At 40.1% G+C, this 24,404-nt stretch overlaps 1 protein-coding gene and 1 long non-coding RNA gene across 2 annotated transcripts in view; one reads left to right on the forward strand and one right to left on the reverse strand.

Annotated features, from left to right (window-relative positions):
- The window catches only part of LOC136421385 (anoctamin-1-like), a 77,592-nt gene extending 58,349 nt beyond the window's left edge, over positions 1 to 19,243 (reverse strand). The window contains exons 1-3 of the mRNA XM_066408643.1: positions 18,931 to 19,243; positions 15,775 to 15,887; positions 14,066 to 14,277 (exon numbers count right to left, since the gene is read on the reverse strand). Coding sequence (XP_066264740.1) covers positions 14,066 to 14,141 — 76 coding nt within the window. The 5' untranslated portion in view covers positions 14,142 to 14,277; positions 15,775 to 15,887; positions 18,931 to 19,243. The remainder of the gene's footprint in view (positions 1 to 14,065; positions 14,278 to 15,774; positions 15,888 to 18,930) is intronic.
- Positions 19,244 to 20,988: 1,745 nt separating this feature from the next.
- Positions 20,989 to 23,854, forward strand: LOC136421395 (uncharacterized). The gene is made up of 3 exons (XR_010753448.1): positions 20,989 to 21,062; positions 23,263 to 23,347; positions 23,792 to 23,854. It is a non-coding gene; the product is annotated as an uncharacterized lncRNA (long non-coding RNA).
- The last annotated feature ends 550 nt before the right edge of the window (positions 23,855 to 24,404 follow it).

Genomic DNA, 24,404 nt, shown 5'->3' on the forward strand with positions numbered 1-24,404 from the left:
CTGTGATGCTATAGTCTGTGTTTACTTAGTTTTTCTGAGGGCTTAACTTAGAACTTGCGGAAGACCCTTCATGCAGTGAAGTCAGACTAAGGCTGAGAAAAAATTACAGCAGCCGTAGTACATTTGTATGTCACGTTAACGTTACATGTACATGTAAGTAAACTCAGGACTAATGCTCAAAATAAGGTCAATGGCTGTTTTCATAACACATCATCATCATTACAATAACAAACTTTTCATATTACAATTATTCTAATCATTCCAGAGACTATCAACAAAATGGCTGATTACCTCAATATCAATTGGTACAAACAGTACACCATCTTCCTTCAGATATCACCATACAATGTAAATACACCCTCCCTCTATCATAAACAAAAGTCTAGTGACCATCTCTACATTTTGTACATAAGGACCACCTGGCCATTGATGACCACCTCTACAATATGTAAGGACCACCTGGCCATTGATATACAGTCAAACCTGTACTTGGTCAACCCTGTACTTAGCCTTAAGTGAACATCTCTGCATATATATATATCATGGACCACCTGGCCATTGTGTCCCTTAGATTCCTCCCACTTACCAAAGCATTAAGAATCTTGTCTATAGTGGCCACCTGTCTACTGTGACCATTTTCAAGTCCCACGAGTGATAACCGTGTGGCATCGTGTGGCGTAACAGCTAGAACATCCAGCCGCTAAAGAAGGGAACCCGAGTTCGATACCGGCTTACCCCAAGACATGTCTGGACATGCACCCGGATGTTGTGCCCTCTGGAAAGGCACTTAACACAAATTTCCTCACTCAGGTGTAAATGAGTACCTAGCTTCGGTTAGGGATGTCCCTCGGATAGGACATTAAATGGAGGTCCCGTGTTTGGGGAGAGCCACACCTCGCGCACGTTAAAGAACCCACTACACCTTTCGAAAAAGAGTAGGGGCATGCCCCGGTGTGCGATGGTTCAAACCTTACAGTCTGGTCTGGGTTGACATTTTGAAAAGGTGATAGTCACCTGTTATGTCAATCCTTCCACAAATGTGGTAAATCTGGATAGATAAATAAACCATAGACATGCTGGACTGTAAAGCCCTTAAACTATACACATTTCTTCCCAAAATATCATACATGCATGTACATGACATTGTACATTCAATGATGATCAGACCAACAGTTAGCACATCATCACAACTCTTACCTGTAGTGAGAAACTGTGTCCCTTAGATTCTTTCCTCCCACTGTCCTAAGCAATAACTCTGTCTATAGTGACCACCTGCCTAATGACCACCTGTCCACTGTGACCGTTTCCAAGTCCCTTGAAAGGCAACCATAGACAGGTAGGACTGTATAACCCTTAAACCATACACCTCTCTTCCCAATACATATTATACATCTACAAGTAAATTATTTTGTACAGCCAACAGTTGGCACATCATCGCAACTCTTACCTGTAGTGAGAAATTGAAGGTGAAACACACAACATGAAGACGAACTACTCATCTGACGCTCCCCGCCGCATTGGCTAACCTTTGACAGGGTTTCCTATATGATGCCTCTATCAGTGCCATGATGGGCAGCAATTCCGCCAGGGACGGGCTAATGAAATGGTTTTATTGCCCGTCGTTTAGGCTAATCCATCTTGCTGCAGTGATTTAGATTTGACAAGGTGAGAGAGTTGCGTGTAATCACGATCATGACTAGGGTGTAATTGGAGGGCTTAGCCCTGTTCCGGGATAGCCGGATCAGAATTGCTCGCTTTTAATCAAGGATCAAGATTGCACTCATAGATTGTATTTTACGTAGAACCAAATTGATGTATTTGAAACACAGAAAGATAGACACAAAAGACATATTTATCATTGAAAAGTCAAAATAGGAATGACTTTAGTTAGTATGAATAAGTCAATGTCATTTCCAACTTCTCTTTCCATTCCCAATTGAAATTGTTTGATGCTAATCAAAGATTATAATCATAGATTGTATTTTACATTGAACAGAATCAATATCTTAAACACAGAAAGATAGACACAAAATACAAATTTATCATTGGAAAGTCAAAATAGGAATGACTTTAGTTAGTATGAATAATTCAATGTCATTTCCAAATTCTCTTTCCATTCCCAATTGAAACTGTTTGATGCTAGCGCTGATTAAAGATTATGATTATTATGCCTCAACTACAATGGATTGGAAATTCCCAACAAAGCTTCCTAGCTCTGCTTACCCAATAGATAATCTTACATAACTCATATTAATGAGTTAATTCAAAGCTTAAAGATCTAAATGAAATCTTCTCCATAATATAAAATGATCCTGCATCTGATGACAAACCTTGAAACCAACTTTTGCATACAAAAAAGGCAAAGAACATTCAATTTACCAGATGTCTATGAAATAATCTTTTATTTGGCAAAAAAACATATTTCTTAAGATTTGCGCTTAACCTTTAGCACACTGAAGTAGCTGTTTGGCACCCAATTCCATATTGGTTACAGAGTTAGGCAGCAAGGAAAAGGTTAATATTATATAATGAATAGTCCAAAAGCTAAGTTTAATCAAAGGCTTAACGTCAAGTACTTAAAACTAAGACTAGAGGAGAAACTCAGTGTGCCAAATTATCAACCTGACTGATTCTAGTACAGTACATGCACATGTATATGTATGAATGTGTGTGTACACCTAAGCCACTAATTGAATACCAATTTTCAAACAGAGAATTCCAATTTAGAAATGAATCCTTCCTAATGCAAAACTGATCCCTTAGTCTCAGCTGTTATCTGTACATCAGTGGAGTAATAATGTTGCAATTAGGAGTGGAAGCATGTTTGGCGCCACAAAGATAGGGATGCCTTTCACATTTCACTTTATAAATTTTCAAATCAACTTGCATTCTACCTTTTGGGCAATACCAATTCAACATTTTCAGGGGATTCTAGGGTTTCTTGGATGATAATGAAAGAGTGCAGTGTCAAGAACAACTTAAAACCTTATTACAGACCCTGTTGAGCAGCTTATTGACTAACTAAGCTTCAACTAAGTTGTTCAAAAGAATCGTTTCAAGCAGGATTTGTTTGTTTTGCTTATCAGGTAATCTCCCTTAAGGCATAGGGCACACCGGTTTTGTACAGTACACTTAAGGCACAAGGTGGATACGACCTGACTGCAAAGTTTTATCCACGCACACAAGGAAAGACCCCAAATGAGGCTAGTACACTTTTCGATAAGTGTGCTCAAGGTGTGGCCTCTGTGACAACTTTACGTTTCATCTTTGACATAGAACTTTATTTGAGTGAAGAAATATAACAAACAGTGGACCATGGCTTGACATCTCGTCCTAAGGACTGCAACCCTTCCCACTAACATGCATGTTGGATGCGCCACAACAGCTAGGATTTGAACTCCAAACCTCTTGGTCCAGGGAGAGAGTCGCTAACCACTGGACTACGCACGCTACAATCATATGTCTTTTGACATAGAATCCACCCATAGGCATGCTCCACAAACCAGACAACTGACTTATCCCTGCAATTTTCCCCCTTACTGGCAGAGTAGATTATACAGTGCAGCCTTATATAGCTTCAACTGAGTTGTTAAAAAAACATGTTAATTTTAAGCTGCCTACAAATTTCAATGTCTTGGCATTGAATCCACTCATTGGCAAGCACCACAAACCGCACAACTGTCTTGCTTCAGCATGTAATTTTCAGCCTCTAACTGACAGAGTAGATTATACAGTGCAGCTTGGTATAGCTTCAACTGAGTTGTTCAAAAAACATTAATTTCAAGCTGCCTACAAATTTCAATGTCTTGGCATTGAATCCACCCATTGGCAGGCTTCACAAAACACACAACTGACTTGTCCCTGCATGTAATTTTTCCCCTAACTGACAGAATAGATTAATATACAGTGCAGCCTTATATAGCTTCAACTGAGTTGTTAAAAAAAAACATATCAATTTTAAACTGCCTACAAATTATAATGTCTTTAATGGCATAGAAACTACCCAAAGACAGTTCCAAAAACCACACAACTGACTTGCCCCGGCATGTAATTTTCCCCCTAACTGACAGAGTAGATTATACAGTGCGGCAGGCATGTTGTCATGATGCCCCTGCAATATCTGCAAGCTAAGTGGATGTATACCACCCACAGGCTGAAGTGTGTGTTGGAGCACTTCATGCATGTCGTAATGGCCCCAAACTAAGGCTACTACGTAGTGTAAGACATCATTCAATTCTGGCCAAACATCAAGAGGTATCGATGTGTTAATACATATATAGGGGAGGCAGCTACAGGAGTGTAGCATACTGGAAGACGTTGCTTTGGAGATCTGTTTGGATGACTATCTTTTCACGGTGGCGGAATTATGTACCCTGGTGGAATTAACTTTAAATAGTTAGTAGACTGATGTAGATGTTATATGTAAAGGCTCGCTGTCAAGGGCCATAACAGTCCCTTCCATATAGAGTTTGTGGACATAGAACAACTCTGGGGTACCAGTTCAAAAACAAAATTAACCATTTTTAAAATCTATTTCTGAACCTTATGCATGCATTGGTGACCGAAACGAGTGGACTTAGCCCGGGCAACACGACCAAAGTGAAGATGATGATGAAAGTCTGTCTAGTTCCAAAGATGTGGCTTGCCCAATGATGCAATCATATCTTTTCAGTCATTTCATCAAACCAGCCAAGTCAAAAACATGCCTAGGGAAAACTAGAACAACCTGAAAGATGTATCCATGCATATGTCTGTAGTTCATTATGAAATACAGTCCATCAAAATGCATGCATGGTCACAGATATTCAATTTGTTAAAAGCATTTAATTCTTTGAAGTCTGCATTCTGGTATTACTCACACAAAAATTCCCATCCATTCATGCATGCCTTCCATTTATTCTATGTGTATATATGCATGAACATGCTCAATTTCTTCCAACCTTCAAAAGAAACATTGTATGCCTAAATTTATTACACAGGGTTGACAGATTGGCCCTAGCCTGTAAAAACAGCTTGGGGAAATCATAACAATACCAGGCTGGGCGAGAAATGGCACGTTTTCATCATACTTATGCCACGGGGGCGCAGTCTATAGTCTAGCTGAAACGTGATACAAGCCGGCACTGGAGTTAATAATACATCGTAAGAAAGGGTTTTCAACTGTATTTTATGGGTGGGCTCCAATAAAAATCTGGGTCAATCAAGGAAGTCTTGTAGTCTTTCATTTTCTTAAGGTCTGAGGGGGATACTAGGGGTTTAAGGAGGTAGGTGATATAGTGCACAATGAAGGCGTGCCTCATAAAATGTAAAAAAAGCCTACAGTGGCATTTAACCATTGATCCTAAAATTCATATTTGAAACATATGATACATTTTAGTCACTACCACATTTTCAAGATACAAAATTGATCATTCCACTCAAAAACATATATCTGAAATATATCTGAAACATAAATGAAAAATTTGGCAATGCATAACTATTAATTCAAAAGAATATGCCTGTGGTCATTGTTGGTTACATGTACATCATGAAAACATTATACATGTATGTAATCCCTGTAAATTTTTTGAAGACGCATATTGTATTATGAGTTTTGGTTATTTTCTAGGACATCATGTAGTTTTGCACATTTGAAGTGAAATAGCTTCAGTCACAAATTATGCTATTCCAGCTATCACAGTCAATATGCCGCCCTGCCCCCATGGCTGATCCCAAACCTTTATTTCTGACACTACCGCAGTGGGAGAGTCATTGTATAACCGGAGGACTAGGTTCAAAGTTATTGTGTACAGTAATAATGTTGAGTCAACAAAATCGTGAGCAATATAGTATAATGATTAAAAAGCAGTTTAAATATTTATGATGCATTGTGGATTATTGTATCTTCTGACATTAAGTTATATTATTCAACTTGTGGTGGTATATTCAACCTAAGCACAGTGCATGCAATTTCTGTCAAATTTATGGACAGGCACTAGATCCACTTTTCCGAATACTGTAAAAAAATGCAGAAATGTTCGTGGTGGTTTTACGTTCGCAGTTTTTGAGGCGACCGTTTCACCACGAACTTAAAGCCAACGCAAACATTTTTGTCCAATACCATTGGTATGTGACTATAGCGTACCACAAAACTTCATTTTTGCCTTAGCCCAAAATAAAAACCACACAAACTTAAATGCATTTACAGTAAGCAATTGCAATGCTCTCACAGTCAATATGTTGTCTTGCCCCTACAGCCGACCCAAAGCCGTTATCTATCATATTCTGGGGCTGGAATTTCCAATGGGACTGGGACATGCATACCCAGGGGACTTGGATGTGTGTCGGCCTAAGCCTGGGCTTTAGTTTGAGTAATGACATCAAGTTGCGCTTGGCACAAAACTGTCAAATCCTTGGGTACTCACATCCCAGAGACAAGTCAATACTAGTTTTGACTGTTTGTCGTGAAACAGGCTATGACGTCAAGTCGTCTGATTCTTGTGATGACTCTGGCCTAAGATGGGAGAACTTACAAACAGCTATCATGCGTATTAATAACTTGCCTGACTGCCTATATCATAAGCACCTAGGCCATATGGAACAGGCTGCTTGGTTGCAATTGTTTGTTTTGCATAACCGGTAAACGGCCTTTAGGCATGACACACCAGGTTTGTACATTTTAGCTGCATATTACAGAACTGTAAGGTTTGATCCACTCACAGTGGGAAAGATTTCAACTCTTTTCCATAATTGTGTGATAAGTTTACATGCTTGACGTGTTGTTCTCCTCAAACACGGGCCTCCATTTAATGTCCTATCCAAAGAACCTCCTTAACTGAATCTAGGCGCTCATTTTTAACTGTCAGTGAAAAGTGAGGAAATTCGTGTTAAGTGCCTTTCCTAAGGGCATAAGATGAGTGGCGTCAGGGAATTCAAACCCAGAACCTCCGAGTTCTACATGTAGGCCCAAAACCCAGAGTTATTATGCCAAAAGACCCCAACTTTGCTCCTCTCTGTTAGATTCCTCTTTGTTACACGGTCCAGGGCCCTTAAGGTTCTGCTACCTTTAATCTGGAGCCGGGCTTACTCTGGGTAAGGCAGTAAGGAAGTGCTCCCACTGTACATGTGACCTTCCCAGCAGTTTGAGGGGTGAGCAGTTTGGCCCCCATAACTACAGAGACATATAAAACTTGCAGACTGCCTACAAGCTGGAAACAAAGGCAGGAGAATATTCCTATAATACTGGCCAATATGTTCAAATATTTTTCCCTACTGGTCATGTGCCATTTATGAGATGATATTGTACCTCACATAAATTTCAACCCAGGAGACACTACGTCCCATCCCTCCTTAACATCTAACCTCTAACCTTTGCTTAGGGCACACCAATCTAATTTCTTGGTTAACGGAATTTTAAAAAAAATGCTAGATTGGAAAATCAACATGAAAACAGAATCTCAGAGGAAACTTTGTACTTTGGTGCACACAGTTTCAGGGGGTAAACAGGGTCAGGTGCAATTTTTCAACCCAGCCTTCTGTTTTAATGATGTCCTTGTGCTATTTTATTTTTAATCCGTTAACCAAGAAATTAAATTGGTGTGGCCTTTAGAGACTGATTGCAGCTGCAGGGTGTTCAGACCACTGCAGCAGCAGAACACAGTGGACTACAAGAGAGGTAGACCATGATTCGAGTGCCTGCCACTGCCAGACAATTTTGTTTGCTCAGTAAATGCATCAGTGTCCCCATTTTGTCTCAGTCTACAACTACAAATGACCTGATTGAAACCAGCCCAATTAAGAACTGACCTCATTATAAACTCTAATGATGTAAAATACAAATCAATGGGCATGACAATTAGTGCATATCAAGAAAATATCTAATGCTTTAAATTGTTTATAGTAGCTGTCATTAACATAATTATATAGATTAAGGGCATCAAAAGCAGGAGGATATCTAGCATTATCATTATATTACATGTTCATGATTATTGTATCAACTTACTGGTAATAGTAAGATTAAAGACATGATTGAAACCAGGCCATTTAAGCATGGCAACTGACCTGATTATAAACTCTTATGATGTAAAATGTGCATGAATGGGCTTTACAATTAGTGCATAATAAGCAAATGCTTAACGAACCAAAATGCATCAGTGTTCTCAGTCTTAGATGCTCTAACTTCTTCTTGCTAATTGGTAGTCCTTCGTGGCCGAAGACAACTATTAGATGTCCTTCACAAATGCAGATCAAAACATCAAAATGAAAGCAGAGCGGTAGCTAGCATTATAGTTACATGTTCATAAATCATATTAACTTATTTATTACTTTCATGGAAATCGTGATGCATTTTATAATATTTGAGTTCATCTGTGTTCAACTTGGTTGAAGTCAGTATGTAAATAGATTCTAGACTGCATCATCCAACACTTTGACAAAATCATCCTACTTTTCTAAAGGCTTTACCCCACATTTTAACGGTGCAACTCCAGTCTTTTTCAACGAATATATACATTAAATTCTTGATTTGCAGTGATTGTATTGTAAACTATACTCACACAGTATATTTTTCTGTATACACGAATGTATGTTTATTTACAGGCAAATAAATCAAAATAAATTAAGTGTTTAGAATCTATTTCATGAAGTATATTTAGTCCATCATAATGTAATTTTAGCATAATTCGAACAGAAAGTTAAACCTAGCTACACATTCTATTGTTAATGAACTTTCCCATTACAGCAAGTACTTCCCTCACATTCCGTTGTTAATGAACTATCCCCATGACTTGGGTTAACTCCGAGGGGCTATTCCTGCTATTTTTAGTTGCCAAAAATGTGCTCACAACGCAAGGGCTTCCGCAGAATCTAAATTGGACCTCAACTAAATGATAAGTAAATAATGAAGGCATTTTGTCCGATAATGCACCATATTATTGTATTTGTAAATCAAATGGATTCATTATTATTGTTTCAATTTAACCAGGATACTGGAATTTCTGATTTTAGACAAATTATATTTTCCATTTGTTTGAGAGATAAAATTCAGGGAGCTTAACTTAATGTATCGATATCCAAGAAGAACACTTTATTAATAATTTCATTATCATATACTACTAGTTACTTCTAGTCTAAAACTTAAAATTTGCTGTTGACCTCAGTGACAAGTTATTTTGACTACAGATATTATCACAAAAATGATCTACAGAATTCTAAGTGTGTGACCTGAGCAATGTTACAAATATATACTTCACAATCTTTTATCTGATATACCCAAGACCTTTGTCCGACTACTATTTATAATATTATTATACTGGGAGATGAAAATATATTTTCTCTGTTACCAATAGTCCCTCGAGCTTGATAAAATAATAAAGTCAAATCAATGGCTTCCGTATGACAAATGGAAATCAATAAAAGCGGAGTCAGTTGCGGAATGTGACAGTAATAATTGAACAACATTCGTCTTCTAGTAGTTCTACCAGCAATAACTGTTACAATGATGTAAGCTTGGCTGTAACTCAAACTTAATGTTCCAAGAAATTCCTTATCAAATATTTATAAGGATTTTTCATACTACGTGTACAAGTAGCACTATCACTGGCAGGAATATTGAAAACACAGCTGCAGGATTCACTGTAACTGTTATGAAACAGGCTCAAGGAAAATTATAGATAGATTCATTCCAAATGAATTCAAACAATATTTCCTTACTACATTATATAATACTAATAGAAGACATTATTAGCAAAACTTTGGAGGAAAAGTTTTCTTTTTAAGAAAAACTAAGAAAAAAGTAATGCTGATTTTAACCAAGACCTTGAAAGTTCTTTTTTGATTTTGTAAAAAAAAAGCCGTCCAGTTTAGCAAATGGAAGAACTTCCAACAGGCCAAATAGATTAGACTTTTTCAATATGTTCTAAAAGTAAAAGTACTAAAAATATCTAGTACTTTTTGTTTAGTACACAGTTTCAGGGAGTGAATAAAATCAGAGTCAAGTTTTTTTCCCAGTAACTGTATTTTCCCCTTGACCTTTTGCTATTTGTACTAGTTTGCAAAGAAATTGATAATTGTGGCCTAAGGCAGAATTTCATGCAAGAGATTCCATTAATTATTCTCACACCAAAAGTCTTCATCCGTGAAGAACACAGTTTTTTATCGATCGTAATTTCACGACGGACCTTGATCGGTATTTATCGACGACATTTATTGATTGAAGCCAAAAAAAGTTGCCTTTATTTTGAAAAAGTGGCCAATAAGGTTTTCCCACCTACGTAGCGCAAAATAAAACCATTTCAAAAGTACATGAATTTACACTGCTCGATAATGCTTGACACTTAAATTATGGTAAAAGCAAGTTGAAGTGATACGAAATACAGATTGAAGTACAGAACACCTCTCAGCATTAATGTCTGTTTTGTGTCCTATAGTATCCTCATCCATAAATCTATATGTATTGCATGTACAATATTATTATAGAACAGATTTCATTCATGTGTAAAAATGAATACACACACTGTATTGTTTAATCATGACATTGTATTATTACTGAGTCTGCTTTCTTTGGCATGGATGTTAATATCATATTATATCAAAAATGATTTAAAAAACACATTTTGTAATTTACTTAATTTTTCGATATTAATGACATACATGTACCAAATAACACTTAAACAACGTTACCCGAGATACTGTTAGTGGGAAAATGTTCAAAATTCCCAACCTACTTACTAGTAGCCTGTCGACAATTTTCGGTAACTTCCGGCCGCGTGACGTCATAATGCCCAAGGACATTGAGCCATGACCACGTGATTATTTCTTCGGATGCGTTCGGGACTTATCGGTCAGAATCGTGCATGTTCGGAAGATTTGAAATGATGGCTGGCCTCCAAGTGCTCAGATTTTCAATGAGTTCCCACCATACAATGACATCACATTTTTGCTCCATGATGGTCGATATGTGATGGTATAGTGTTATCTAAACTTAGTATGGATAGAAATCAGGAAAAAAATTGATTTTGAATATATGACTTTCGGCGCCCTAATAGTAATATTGCTTAGGTTGCCTTTAAGTAGCCCTGGTGCTTAACCCATGAATGTACGTTCATTGAAAAATTGGTATCATTGCGAAAGGCTATACATGTAAATTAAGCTTTCCAATGACATAAAACACAATTCAATTGATAAAGTAATAACTGAAATATGTGACAGTTTAAGGTCAAGTTTCTGATATTTTCGTGTTGACTGTAAATCTTGCATTTAGGAAACAATTGAAGAAGCCTAAGCCTTAGAAAAAATAAGCGGTTTCCGAATCAACGTTCCTATGTTTAAGCCAATCTGATCAATCCTCGTTTAAGTTGTCTCCAATGTCCCTTGCCTCCCTTCCAGGGATACAGATGATATTTGGGATTCCAGGTGAAGAAATGACGTGGAAAATTGCTTCATTTTTCTTCATTGCCCGTGACAGGGAAATCCCTACCTACTCTAGATCTGGTAGGTACGGTGCCACTGTGGCGTGCGTTATTGAATTATTTGGTTGTTAGGGATTTCTAGCAGATTGAAATAATAAAGGTATTAAGTTGGAAACTAAAATGAAGACACAACAAAACAAGCTGCTAGGGGGCCCAAACCCTTACATGAAAAGCTATCTGCAATCAGAAAATCAAGATCATAGCATGCATGTCAAGGGCAAACGATGCAAAAGGACGAAGTTCTACTGCAGTACCAAGGTCACACACTAGGGGGCCCAAAATCGACCTTGACCTTGCCAAGACATACATGTGTACCCTTAGACATGTACAAAATATCATCTCGGTGACAATGCATCCAGAGGTTCTCAAGTTATGCTGACCACAAATTATTAATCCAGAAACACAGACAGATCCAACACAATACCTCCATTTCGCATGGAGGAAACAACTGTTCATATTACTGCACACTTTATCCAAATTTGGGTAGGAAATAGTTTATTCAATTTAAAGTCCTTGAAATGGTATTTTGTGACCTTTGATATTTTCATTGCGCATCAACGGATCATACCAATCGCAGTTATATTGTATTCTTCAATTACATATACATGTAATTGTAACAGTTACTATACTTAAACAGGGTAAAACTTTTCTGAACCTTGAATTTCATAACATGTTGCAATCTCTGCACAACCTTTTCCTGTAGTCTCACAGTATTTCTTGGAATTAGAAAGGACAATTAGATTTTTTTTTAAATTCTATGTCACCCCTACATGTGGCAAATAGTATAGCCCACCCACTGAAGCATTGGGCGAGACAGCCATTTTAATGACAGTCCCGAATGGTAGGTCGTTCAACTTTGAAAATCAATCCATAGGGGCTCATATGCACGGAGTCATGTCAGTTGCCTAATTGCCTTGTACGCATGTTGTGTAGGCCATACCAATTTATTTCTTTTGTTCGCAAATGTCCTAGGAATTAAACGAAAATAACAGAAGAGGCCAAGACAATAAATGTAGAAGTTGGAGAAAAACTTGGACCTGATTGCACTATACCTAAAGGCAGGTCATTCACACTTGTGCGTGTATTTAAGTCTGTATGAGTTCCAAAATGTATCATTGATATTTTTTTGGTTTAGGTAAAGTTTGGGTCCAAAGAAGTCATTTTTCCGGTGTAATAACCTGAGGCTGCACAATGGTGGGTTAAAGTAGAAAACATATTTTTCCTGCAAAATTTATCTAGTAAACCAAAAAAATTTTAATACGCAATTATACTCATACGGACAGGCCCTCGCACAGTGTGTCCAAGGTATGTATTTAGCCCTCAGGTTCTGTTTTGATAAATTTGAATCCAATCCAGCATTATTTTTAAATTATCAATCTGAGAACTAACAAATTAATTTGGAGTGGCCTTAAACTCTGCATACAGTCTGTGTATTTGTGGTATTGCGCACACTTACATTTGACCCATACTTTTGGTTTCCTAGGGGCACACATCACATATACCACATATCTATCATGACAAAACGGTCATAAGAATCTTAATGAAAGATGCTTGCCAGAACAGATTAAGAAACTGATTGATAGATAGCTACGGCCGCGTGGCGCGTTGGATACACCCGATCCCTCGATCTCGGAAGTTAAGCAACGCGCGGTCCGGACAGTGCTTGGATGGGAGACCAACCAAGGACGTCCGGATTGCTGTAGCCTCACGAAGCTTTCCACGAAATCTTCTTCCGGGAGGGACGTAAAACGGGGGTCCCGTGCTCGAGGAGGTGCCTCGAACACGTTAAACAGCCTCATTACCCTACACATTGGGTACCTGCCTGTGGCACTGGCTGCAAATACACCTGATATTATTATTATTATTATATACATACTTAACGTTAGTTGTAATACGACTTAAAGAGGGCAGGAGAATGGTCTTATGTAAGAGAGAAAGAATGCAAGCTGACTTTAAACAAGGCTTGGACTGAGGACTTCACACTTACACAAGGGACATATTTGTGCGGGCTAAAATTAGGATCGGAGTGGAGCTGGAACAAGGTTGCATCTGTATCATGTTACATTGTGGTGGGAGGGGGGAGGTTGTATCTACCACAAGTGAACCTTGGTCACATTAGCAACCAAAAAATCCCTGTAACTTGTGTAAGCTGGAGAAACAGGATTGTATTGGTATTGGTTCAACTTTATTTGAAGACTCAAATTCGATTTCTACCCACTTCAATTTTCAACATTTGAGGGAGCCTACAATTGCCCTTTTATAAACGGTGTAAATTAATCAGTCGTTTTGATTTGGATCCACATAATATGTAGCCAGGTTTATCGAAGAGCATAATTCAGCGCATTCTACCTATTGCAAAATTGCTCTCGAATTTGGCGTAACGCAAAGCCAACATGTTGATTTAACATAATATGTAGCCACTGCCTTTCTGAATCTAGCATTGACGGTGCCCCCTTAAAGACCACCTTTACTAAAGTTGCCCACTGGTTTGAAATACATAGAGTACCATCCTAACAAAAACACAGCATTGCAAACACAAAAAATGTGACATAACTACTAATGACTATGATGATCCTGTAATTTGTTGATATAGAACAATACATGGTTTGTTTACTTACCGACCATATCCGCCATTTCCATCTCCACCGAAGTGTGGTTACCGGTCGGTTTCTCTGGCGCCTTTTTCTGCGACATGACTCGTGATGTTTCTCCCTTGTCCTTTTTTTCTTCTTGAGAAAGTATAATCACCTTAGATATGCAAACTTCCTATGCCAAACAGAAGAGGGCCGTAACATATCGTAGAACAGCAATGCCTTGCAACTTTCTCTTTCTGAAAGAACAACAAAAACAAAGATCACTTACTTATATCTATCTTTTTACATCCTTGCTTTTATCAATAGGGTTGCTCATGATAAGTCAAATCAAGGACGTTGAATAAAAACTCTTTTTAACCTCCTTAGCAAGGAAAAATATTTCGACTTGGAGTTGAAACCTTCATGGAACTTGGTCAGAGATAAATAATCAATCCTAAGCGATTGGATTTAAAAGCAATAAATGCAAAAACATATTGATTATGGCTCAATAACATTGATCTTTTAAGGTGATTTTCACTTCATAAATATTTCATACAAATTTTACTTACCGCAAATTCTATATTAGTATTGATTAATTGATAATGTTGCCTGCAATGCATAATCAATAGTAATCTGACCTTACCTCTTTAAAAAGACTTAATGGTGATATCACAAAATTCGATTGAATATGATTACAATCATATCATATTCTTTTATTAGGGTCGGCCTACTCTTGTCAAAACCCATCACTTCAATATGCTAGGAGTGCATGTATTACGCTTCCTATAAGTATAGGAATAATCATATTTTTGATTGACAATGACGATGGATAATTCAGTCCATTGAATCACCATAAAATCCTTAATTTTGCCTGGGTCAAGCAACAAATGATTCTCAAAGAAAAAATGATTCTCAAAGGACCACTTTTCAAGCTTGCAGGTTCAATATGTCTATATCACACAACAGATATAATGATTGATTGAAACATGATATTAAAGACAAAAATAATTTCCGTAGTAATACTTGACAAAGAACTGTTACAGATAATCATGAATTTATTTTCCCTAAGCCTTTTACATTCAATTTATTGGAAAATAAGATTTTTATAAGACATTCAACCCTTGAGGAGAGTACATGTAGCTCAGTGGAGTTACGGAGAAAATGTATTCAGAAAGATGAGATTCTGAAGTCTCAGATCATATTACATCAGTAATTGGAAGAGACTGTAAAGAAGTAATTATGCTTATCATATTAGGCCACATCAATTAAACTATTGGTTCTATAGTTATAGAAATAAAATTTAATGTGAAATCAAAGAGTATCATGAAAGGAAATTCTCTCTGTACCTTGGTACACACAGAATCTCAGTTTCTCAGGAGTGAATGTACTTGTAGTAGGATTGAAATTTGTCTCCCTAAATTTATCTATTTTCATGTCTTGCTTTTACTATTGCTGAGAAAGAAATTATAACAACCAACAAATAATTTCATTTGGCCTAATATGGACATTTCATTGATTTTATATTAGATAAAAGCAAAAGCAATTCTTCTTGATGTATCTGTGATTTGATTTGTCTTGAATCTCTCAGAGAGTCGGCAGTGATTGGAAGGGATGGTAGTGAAGCGTCGGGGGGACACATCGCATCACACGTTCACGCCACTCACACATTCCACTCTCCCCACAGCATGCCTCCGGCCAAATACACGCAGCTTTCACCCTCAAATATGGACCAAAGAAGCAAAAGGTTCCCATACCTTATGGCATTGTTGTGACATCAAGCGTAAACCGTGGAAGCCTGGCTGTCGCCTCGCTCGTTTATCCGTGCCAGTACGCTCTCTCCATGGCGGGGTAACACCCGGCCTCCCAACTGGAAAGCCAGCAAAATATTTGACAATATTCTGGATGGGTAAAAATAGCGGCATCCCCTCTGACCCCCTGACTGTTTAGCTTTCGGGGCATCTGGTGTCACATCTTTCTAGCAGGGGGCTCCGAGGAACGAGTGAGTGATCGAAATTGCTCGGGAAACCTCGTCAATCATCATCTAAGATGCAGACGTTTTCTTGGAAGGGGAGGTCAAGACGTCTTGGTCGGGGACGGAATCGTTGTGAAGATGGGATAAGATATGGTAGAAAAGGAGCTTACATGCTAGGGATAATACAGCATAGGGTTGTAAGGTGATACAGGCCATGAAGGCCAGCGTTGGGTTCCTGACATTCGAAGCATGCTGATGCTATTTCTAGTATTCCTACATGTAGGAGAGCGGTGGAATCCCCGGCACATTGGTCCCATGGGCTGAAGGTCCAAGCCCTGCCTGCAGAATTTGAATACCTTTGAAGTGCTAACTGCCTGCCTACCAGAATGTCATTATGCCCGGCGAAGTGTGGAAAATAGGAAACGAGCTAACAACGACGTTAACGGGACTCAAGAAGCGGAGATCCTGGTATTACCACGGTTACGCTTGTACGGCCACACCAATATATTTTCTTGGTTGTTGGCAGGGCTGTCTCCAGCTTTAATTCTTTTTCATTTCCTCTCATTATTTTCGAGCCCATGTTGTCAATTTTTAATGTTAAAGCTGTCATGTTTAAGCCTACAAAATACGTTTTCACCAATTTTGTGTGTGATAAAAGGCAGATTTTTTGGTACGGACGGGGGGAAATTCTTGTCAACTTTCATAATTCTGTAATATATCACACACAAAAATGTGAATATAAAAAGATCCACTTAGTCTAATGACTCACTAATCCCTAAGGCAATTACACATGTAAGACATACAATTTTTCAAGACATTTTTGAAAAGGTCTTGATAACACTGATCACGTGCCATCTAAGTCTTTAATCTTATTTTAAAAGCTTAAAAAGATCAATATTTTTTCTTCATATTTTAGGAATATCAGATTTGGAATTGGAAATCTGAGCTGGTATGATTAGCCTCATAAGAGAGTCAGAACATTACCCCAATTAGTACATGCATCATAATTAAATCTTCCACGGTTCCATGCATTCAGATGACTAATAAATGAGAAAGTAGACGATATCGCTAGTGAACATATTTTAGCTTATTAGTAATCATAAAATAATCATTATGCAATGAGGAGGTGCTGTGCTTGTTTTAAAGATCACACCATCTAAGATTGATTAAAACAAAAATTCACCCAAAAATGATTAAATTGTTATCTTGAAAATGATAATTGTAATATAAATTATAATTGAAACATTTTCACACTTACATGAATTACCCATGTACTAGTATACCATCATGATATTTACCAGTCCAATTTTTCTTTTCTTTGAGTTTTATCGGCTTTGAAATCTGTTTCAGAAAATCAATTTTAAGGTAAGAGTAGCTATGTGTCCATCCCCGTATTAGTGAATCAGTCCAGTCTTACACTACGTATACAACACTGGCATGTTGTGCCTTAATTGCCTTATTGAAATAAAAATGCATCAACATTTCATCCCCCCTCATTGTGTTTGGTCTATTCCTCCAGCCAGTCAACAAGAAATGGAAGATCCCATAGAGTTTTTGTGAATTTCTTAATGCCATAGCAGATGTTAGTGATCCTCCCCTTCCCTTCTTCCCTTGATCAATCACAGCTATCTCCCTCCCATGAGGGGATGGCTGACCAGCTGTCAATGGACTATACCAAAATACTTTCAGGAAGGGGACACTGTCTTCCTGGAATGCTGCAATACCTTAGAATACTGCTATAGGGGGTCCCAAACTTGCCATGTTTCTTCGTGACCTAAATAACTACAAACATACCGAAATTCATTCAAATCTATCAAAAGAATCTTAAGTTATAGCTGCAAACAATGCATACAAAATACAACCAAAAACAATACCCCTGAGTGAGGGGACCCTCCTTCACTGAGGTAATAATTGCCCCTAAATTGCCACCCCTTGTGTACACTACTGACAGGCAGCTGTATAAACATTACTACTCTCATGTTCTGGGTCACTGCCAAGCCCTTACACACCCACTGCTTAATTAAGTACAGTATATAAAATGCAATTCATTTTCTAGGTTCTCTATTAGGCCATGCTGACACAGTTATATGGATATCATCCGCACGGGCATAAATTTTCGTCCGTTTCTTCACACACAAAATTTGTGAATACTACAAATCATACAAAAAGGCTACAAAATGTATATATATTGGAAAACCCATACTCATGTTATATGATGTCTCTTTTCCTATCGTAAAACATACTGATTTTGTCTTAAACATACTCCTTGCACAAAATTTATTTTGAGCTTTGAGTGAAGTTTTCCAAAGTCTTCCGAGAAGATGTGAAAAACAAAAATAAAGAATTTACTCTTTGGTACACTATGTTCTACAAGTTCAGGCATTCGCAAAACCTTCCTGCCACTGACTTGTTTCATAATGAAGGCAACATTCATTTCCTGCCTTTTTTTCCCCGACTTTTCAACATTCAACAATTTACAGTGTCCAAGCATGTCATATTGGGAATCATAGAAACACAGAGACAGACACACATGCCAATAACAAATACTGTATCAAATAATATTTTTTTTTCTTGGATACATCCATAGTTTACATGAATCTTTAAGACAAGTAACAACTATAATAGTATATAATACTGTAAAGGCAGATATGTTTGAGGGGATTTAATTTTGCAAGAGGGAGAAAATGGAGTGTTCGCTGTGGTTTTGAGTTCGCGTTTCAAACAATAGTAGCGCTCAAGTCACACGATTTTTGCGGTGGTTTTAAGTTCGCTGTAAAGATTTCACAGCAATAACTGTGAAAATAAAAACACCGCGAACATTTCTGCATTTACAGTAGTACATAACTGTGTACACCCCATGTTGGGGAACTCTTGGTTTCACCCAAACGATAAGTCACACTAAAGGTATATTTGGTCTAATTGGCCAGATCAATCTTACCTGGTCTCTTTGGGACGCTCCTTTAAAAATTTACGAGTTTTCTTTGCAAGACAATGTGGGGGTTAGAATGTTTACGGAAACAAAGGATCGGGGAGGGGGGTAGCACAGGTATGGATTTTGAAGGATGAGAAATATAGCAGTACACATTATATTATAATGAGCTGAAATGTGGGTCGGTATGGACACAAGGGACACATAAATGACACATCTGCTTGTGACAGACGCTCGTTCCATGTTTGAATGAATCTGAAGATCGACTTTTGGGTTGTAAAGCTCGACATCGCTGATGATAGTCGCCCTCCCATCACGATGCCTGCACACTGCAAATGATAGTGAAACTAAGAAGGGTCATAGGTCAACTGAAGGGAGGCTGAAGAGCAAGCGATCCTATTGGCTGAAAGATAGATCGTTACCAATCAGAACACTGCGTATCTAAAGATGATGTTTTGTTGAACTTGTTGTTTGCAATATTCACCTTTTATTCAGTAGATTAGATGTGAGTTACATTAATCCAAAGCACTCATGGCTTTTCTAAATATTAGAATATTGAAAACGTCTTCTTTCGAATTGTTTCCCAGCTACTATTCTAGAGACGGAGTTACCGATGCAATTGCAGTTAGCGTTGTAATTGTATTTTATCACTGCAGGCTTTTGCAGCAAAACTCGAGTCCAGAAAGGGAAGCCTTTCGAATCTGCACTTGTGTGGTGCGCCGCCTAGCGACGTATGCTAAATTTGCAACGCTTTAATGAGAGGTCGTAGATTTCCCAAGTCTTGAATGTTACAACTTGAAGACATTGTTACAACAAACTAAACAGCCTGTTGAAATGCATGCGTCATTTTCCACAAAATAAATCACCGTACATGGTATGGTTTAATATAAACCTGTGGCAGATACACATTCTAGTGATGATTTATTAGCCACAAAGAATTAATATGAGAGAATAATGTTCGAGACTAGATTATGTATCTGAAATATTCTGTACAGCACTTTAATACGTGTGGGAAAAAGTGAGAAAATCTTTTTAATCCAACAGAAAACTGGCCCTTGCCGCATGTGTCCAGAAAGTGGTTCAAAACGTTTGCATATTTCGCTGTAGATCGCCAACTACATAAACAACTCAAGAAAACCACAAAGACACCCCTCCCCAATCAAAAAAATAAATGCAAACGACTTCATGATAAACAAATACCTGCATAGAATTATGAACATTGTTATTAGTTTACGTGCATGAAATACAATTAATAAGATCATGCATTCAAAAAACGGTACTGGAATTAATTCATTATTCATATCTTTCTTTAAAAGTATAGGTTGTAAAGACTTAGCAGCCGCTTCGGCTTAGTGTCCAAAGTTGAATCTTGTATGACCTATAACTTTATTGAATTGATCCATTATGTAAAATGCATAAGTCGAAAGACAATACAACACATAAAATGCAAAATAAGCTTCTTTATTGATGAAATTAGTTTGGGCATTCTCAACAGTCACTGCCTCACTGTCACAGTCACTGGAAACGGGGTATCATTGGTCTGGCTTGTGTCGTCAACTGTCGTTTGCAGTTGTAAACATTTCAAAGACAATCAAAGTTATCATCCATTCATTCAGTCTAAAGACTGAGTTATTTACGTTTAAGATTTAACAGAAAAATTGCTTCATCACCGTTAGCTTTGGAGATACGGATACAGATACCCAAATATGGACATTTTCTCACAGGGATTAGGGTCATAAGATGATGTCGTATCTAGTCCATCATCCGAAAGATCACGTTTTGTAAAATGTGAATTCTGGGAAGGTAACAACCATTGATCACTGAGGGAAGACTCAATCTCTTCCCGAAGACTCCATCTTTTCTTAAGAACCACGTATGGAATGTCCCGAAACAAGACACCTTCCAAAAACTTAGAACAGCCAGGCAGTACGACATCTTAACTCACATTGACCTATCTAGCATGTTCTCGTTAATATGAAAACAGAGAAAACCCTATGCCACAAGTTAAAATAGAATGTGCCAAGTGAACGAATGAGGCTGCTTGGCCATTTCTGTATCAGTTCGAGACCGAAGTCGGGACCGAAGTCGAGACCAGTCGAGACCAGTCGAGACCAAACTTCGTCAGACGTCTATCTACAGTGGTGAGTACCGACTCTATCTTATCTTAGTACTTGTATCTTAAACGCGTTCTGCTTAGCACAGCAGGGCCTGGGTCTGAGTGGGGGCATGGCCATATGGACGGGTTCTGAGCGGGGGCATGGCCGTCTGAACGGGACGAGGACAGGGCCGTGGGTCCCAAAGGGCGCGTGGCCGGGTCCGGGTCCAAGCGGAGGCATGGTCGTGTGGCCGGGGTTTGAGTGGATGCATGGACGTGGTCCGGGTGGGGATAGGGTAATGTGGACGGGTTCTCAGCGGAGGCATGGCCGTGTGAACGGGACGAGGACAGACAGGACCGTGTGGTCGGGGTCTGAGTAGGGGCATAGCCGTGTGGCCGGGGTCCGAGCGGGGATAGGGTAATGTGGACGGGTTCTGAGCGGAGGCATGGCCGTGTAAACGGGACGAGAAAAGACAGGACCGTGTGGCCGGGGTCCGAACAGGGGCATGGCCGTGTGGCTGGGGTCTGAGTAGGGGCATAGCCGTGTGGCCGGGGTCCGAGCGGGGATAGGGTAATGTGGACGGGTTCTGAGCGGAGGCATGGCCGTGTGAACGGGACGAGGACAGACAGGACCGTGTGGTCGGGGTCCGAACAGGGGCATGGCCGTGTGGCTGGGGTCTGAGTAGGGGCATAGCCGTGTGGCCGGGGTCCGAGCGGGGATAGGGTAATGTGGACGGGTTCTGAGCGGAGGCATGGCCGTGTGAACGGGACGAGGACAGACAGGACCGTGTGGCCGGGGTCCGAACAGGGGCATGGCCGTGTGGCTGGGGTCTGAGTAGGGGCATAGCCGTGTGGCCGGGGTCCGAGCGGGGATAGGGTAATGTGGACGGGTTCTGAGCGGAGGCATGGCCGTGTGAACGGGACGAGGACAGACAGGACCGTGTGGCCGGGGTCCGAACAGGGGCATGGTCGTGTGGCCGGGGTTTGAGTGGATGCATAGCCGTGTGGCCGGGGTCCGAGCGGGGATAGGGTAATGTGGACGGGTTCTGAGCGGAGGCATGGCCGTGTGAACGGGACGAGGACAGACAGGACCGTGTGGTCGGGGTCCGAACAGGGGCATGGCCGTGTGGCTGGGGTCTGAGTAGGGGCATAGCCGTGTGGCCGGGGTCCGAGCGGGGATAGGGTAATGTGGACGGGTTCTGAGCGGAGGCATGGCCGTGTGAACGGGACGAGGACAGACAGGACCGTGTGGTCGGGGTCCGAACAGGGGCATGGCCGTGTGGCTGGGGTCTGAGTAGGGGCATAGCCGTGTGGCCGGGGTCCGAGCGGGGATAGGGTAATGTGGACGGGTTCTGAGCGGAGGCATGGCCGTGTGAACGGGACGAGGACAGACAGGACCGTGTGGTCGGGGTCCGAACAGGGGCATGGCCGTGTGGCTGGGGTCTGAGTAGGGGCATAGCCGTGTGGCCGGGGTCCGAGCGGGGATAGGGTAATGTGGACGGGTTCTGTGCGGAGGCATGGCCGTGTGAACGGGACGAGGACAGACAGGACCGTGTGGTCGGGGTCCGAACAGGGGCATGGCCGTGTGGCTGGGGTCTGAGTAGGGGCATAGCCGTGTGGCCGGGGTCCGAGCGGGGATAGGGTAATGTGGACGGGTTCTGAGCGGAGGCATGGCCGTGTGAACGGGACGAGGACAGACAGGACCGTGTGGTCGGGGTCCGAACAGGGGCATGGCCGTGTGGCTGGGGTCTGAGTAGGGGCATAGCCGTGTGGCCGGGGTCCGAGCGGGGATAGGGTAATGTGGACGGGTTCTGAGCGGAGGCATGGCCGTGTGAACGGGACGAGGACAGACAGGACCGTGCGGCCGAGGTCCGAGTCCGTGTGGCCGGGGGCATGGTCGTGTGACCGGGGTCCGAGTGGGTGCATGGCCGTGTGAACGGGGCGGGGACAGGGCTGAGAATTCAAACGTTGAAACCCGAAATCTTGAATTGAAGATAGTTGTATGAGAATTCTCTTTTAAAGATAGGAATCAATCTATTTGTTGAACGACTATCTAGAGCAAGCGTATTTTGTTTTCATGTTTTACAACATGGTAAAGATTCTGTGTGATTTATCAAGCGTTTTTGTTGTCACAGTACAGTAACAACAGTTTGCTTTGATGAACAACAACCCAACGCCGTAACATGTTTTTGAAGCTGATTTCGTTGCAATACCAGGTTCTAAATACATCCATCGTCTTGATACAGGTTTGGAGACAACTTGGAGTCATCATGGCTATTCGTCACATCATGGCAATTGCTGTCCTCCTTTTCGCCGCCTTCAGTGTTGAAGGTGAGTTGTTGATTTAAAATCCCTTCCTAACAAAACAAACAAAAACAAAACATTTATGCTCTGACACAGACAAACATGTCCGTTATTTGGTATTTGTAGTTTTAGTTGTTGCTGTTTCTTTTAGCTGCCGTTCAGACAATGCAGTTCTCATGTTTATTGCGCGTTGTTTTCAACTTTGAGTGATGTTATTAACTGGATTCATGAGTCAAACCGATTGCTATAAGAGTGCTTTATCGATTGTAATAAGACACATATGATTCACAAAGATGAGCCAAAAATGAGTTTTGATTCGTTGTCTTTGAACCCATCTTTAAGAAAGATTGAGAAGAAAAATTGGAAACGATAACCTTTTCATAAGACAATGTGCAAATTATTATACATGCGTGGCAGTCGTTGCTGCTTGGTTATTCTGGATACTGAAAATAATTGTTTTTGTTGTTCCAGGAGCCCTGGCTGAAGAACGCCCCCAAGTTAAAACTGGCAAAGGCCTTCTTGCTCGTCTGTTGGTAAGTAACCCATGTTTTGTTTTCTGTATCACTTACCTACACTTGACAATACTCATGAAAGTCTAATGGCATTTTGTTGGATGGTTGGTGGTATTCTACATGGTAATTACTAGCACTCTGTCTACAGTATATTCCCGCAGCTCATACATTGATGGGGAGGGACCGGTTAATGGACATGCGCACAAAGCCCAGTTTGCATGTCCTTATTTTTTTGGTTATTATTTTTGAGAACTTTTTCCTGGTGAAATCTTTGGTCACTTTTGGACAGTTTTCAGGCAGGGAGACCAAACATTTGTTTACTCTTCAACTCCAGAAAAAATTGCGACCTTTGACCTTTGTTGTGGTATAGAATTACATATTGGGTAGGGGTTTTCCCCTACTAGACCAGCTGCAGGGGGTAAGGTCAGTGTTTGTTTACGTTCAAGCAGGCCTGGTGCGTTAGAATGCAGGAGTCGAACCCTGGCTTTTTCCGAAAACGGCAACTAGACATGTTTAGCTGTCCAGTGGATGGAAATTTTTGGACACTGAAATACTGTTTAGTGTACTTTGAA

The sequence above is a fragment of the Branchiostoma lanceolatum genome, chromosome 16 (genome assembly GCF_035083965.1).
Source record: "Branchiostoma lanceolatum isolate klBraLanc5 chromosome 16, klBraLanc5.hap2, whole genome shotgun sequence".
NCBI lineage: Eukaryota > Metazoa > Chordata > Leptocardii > Amphioxiformes > Branchiostomatidae > Branchiostoma > Branchiostoma lanceolatum.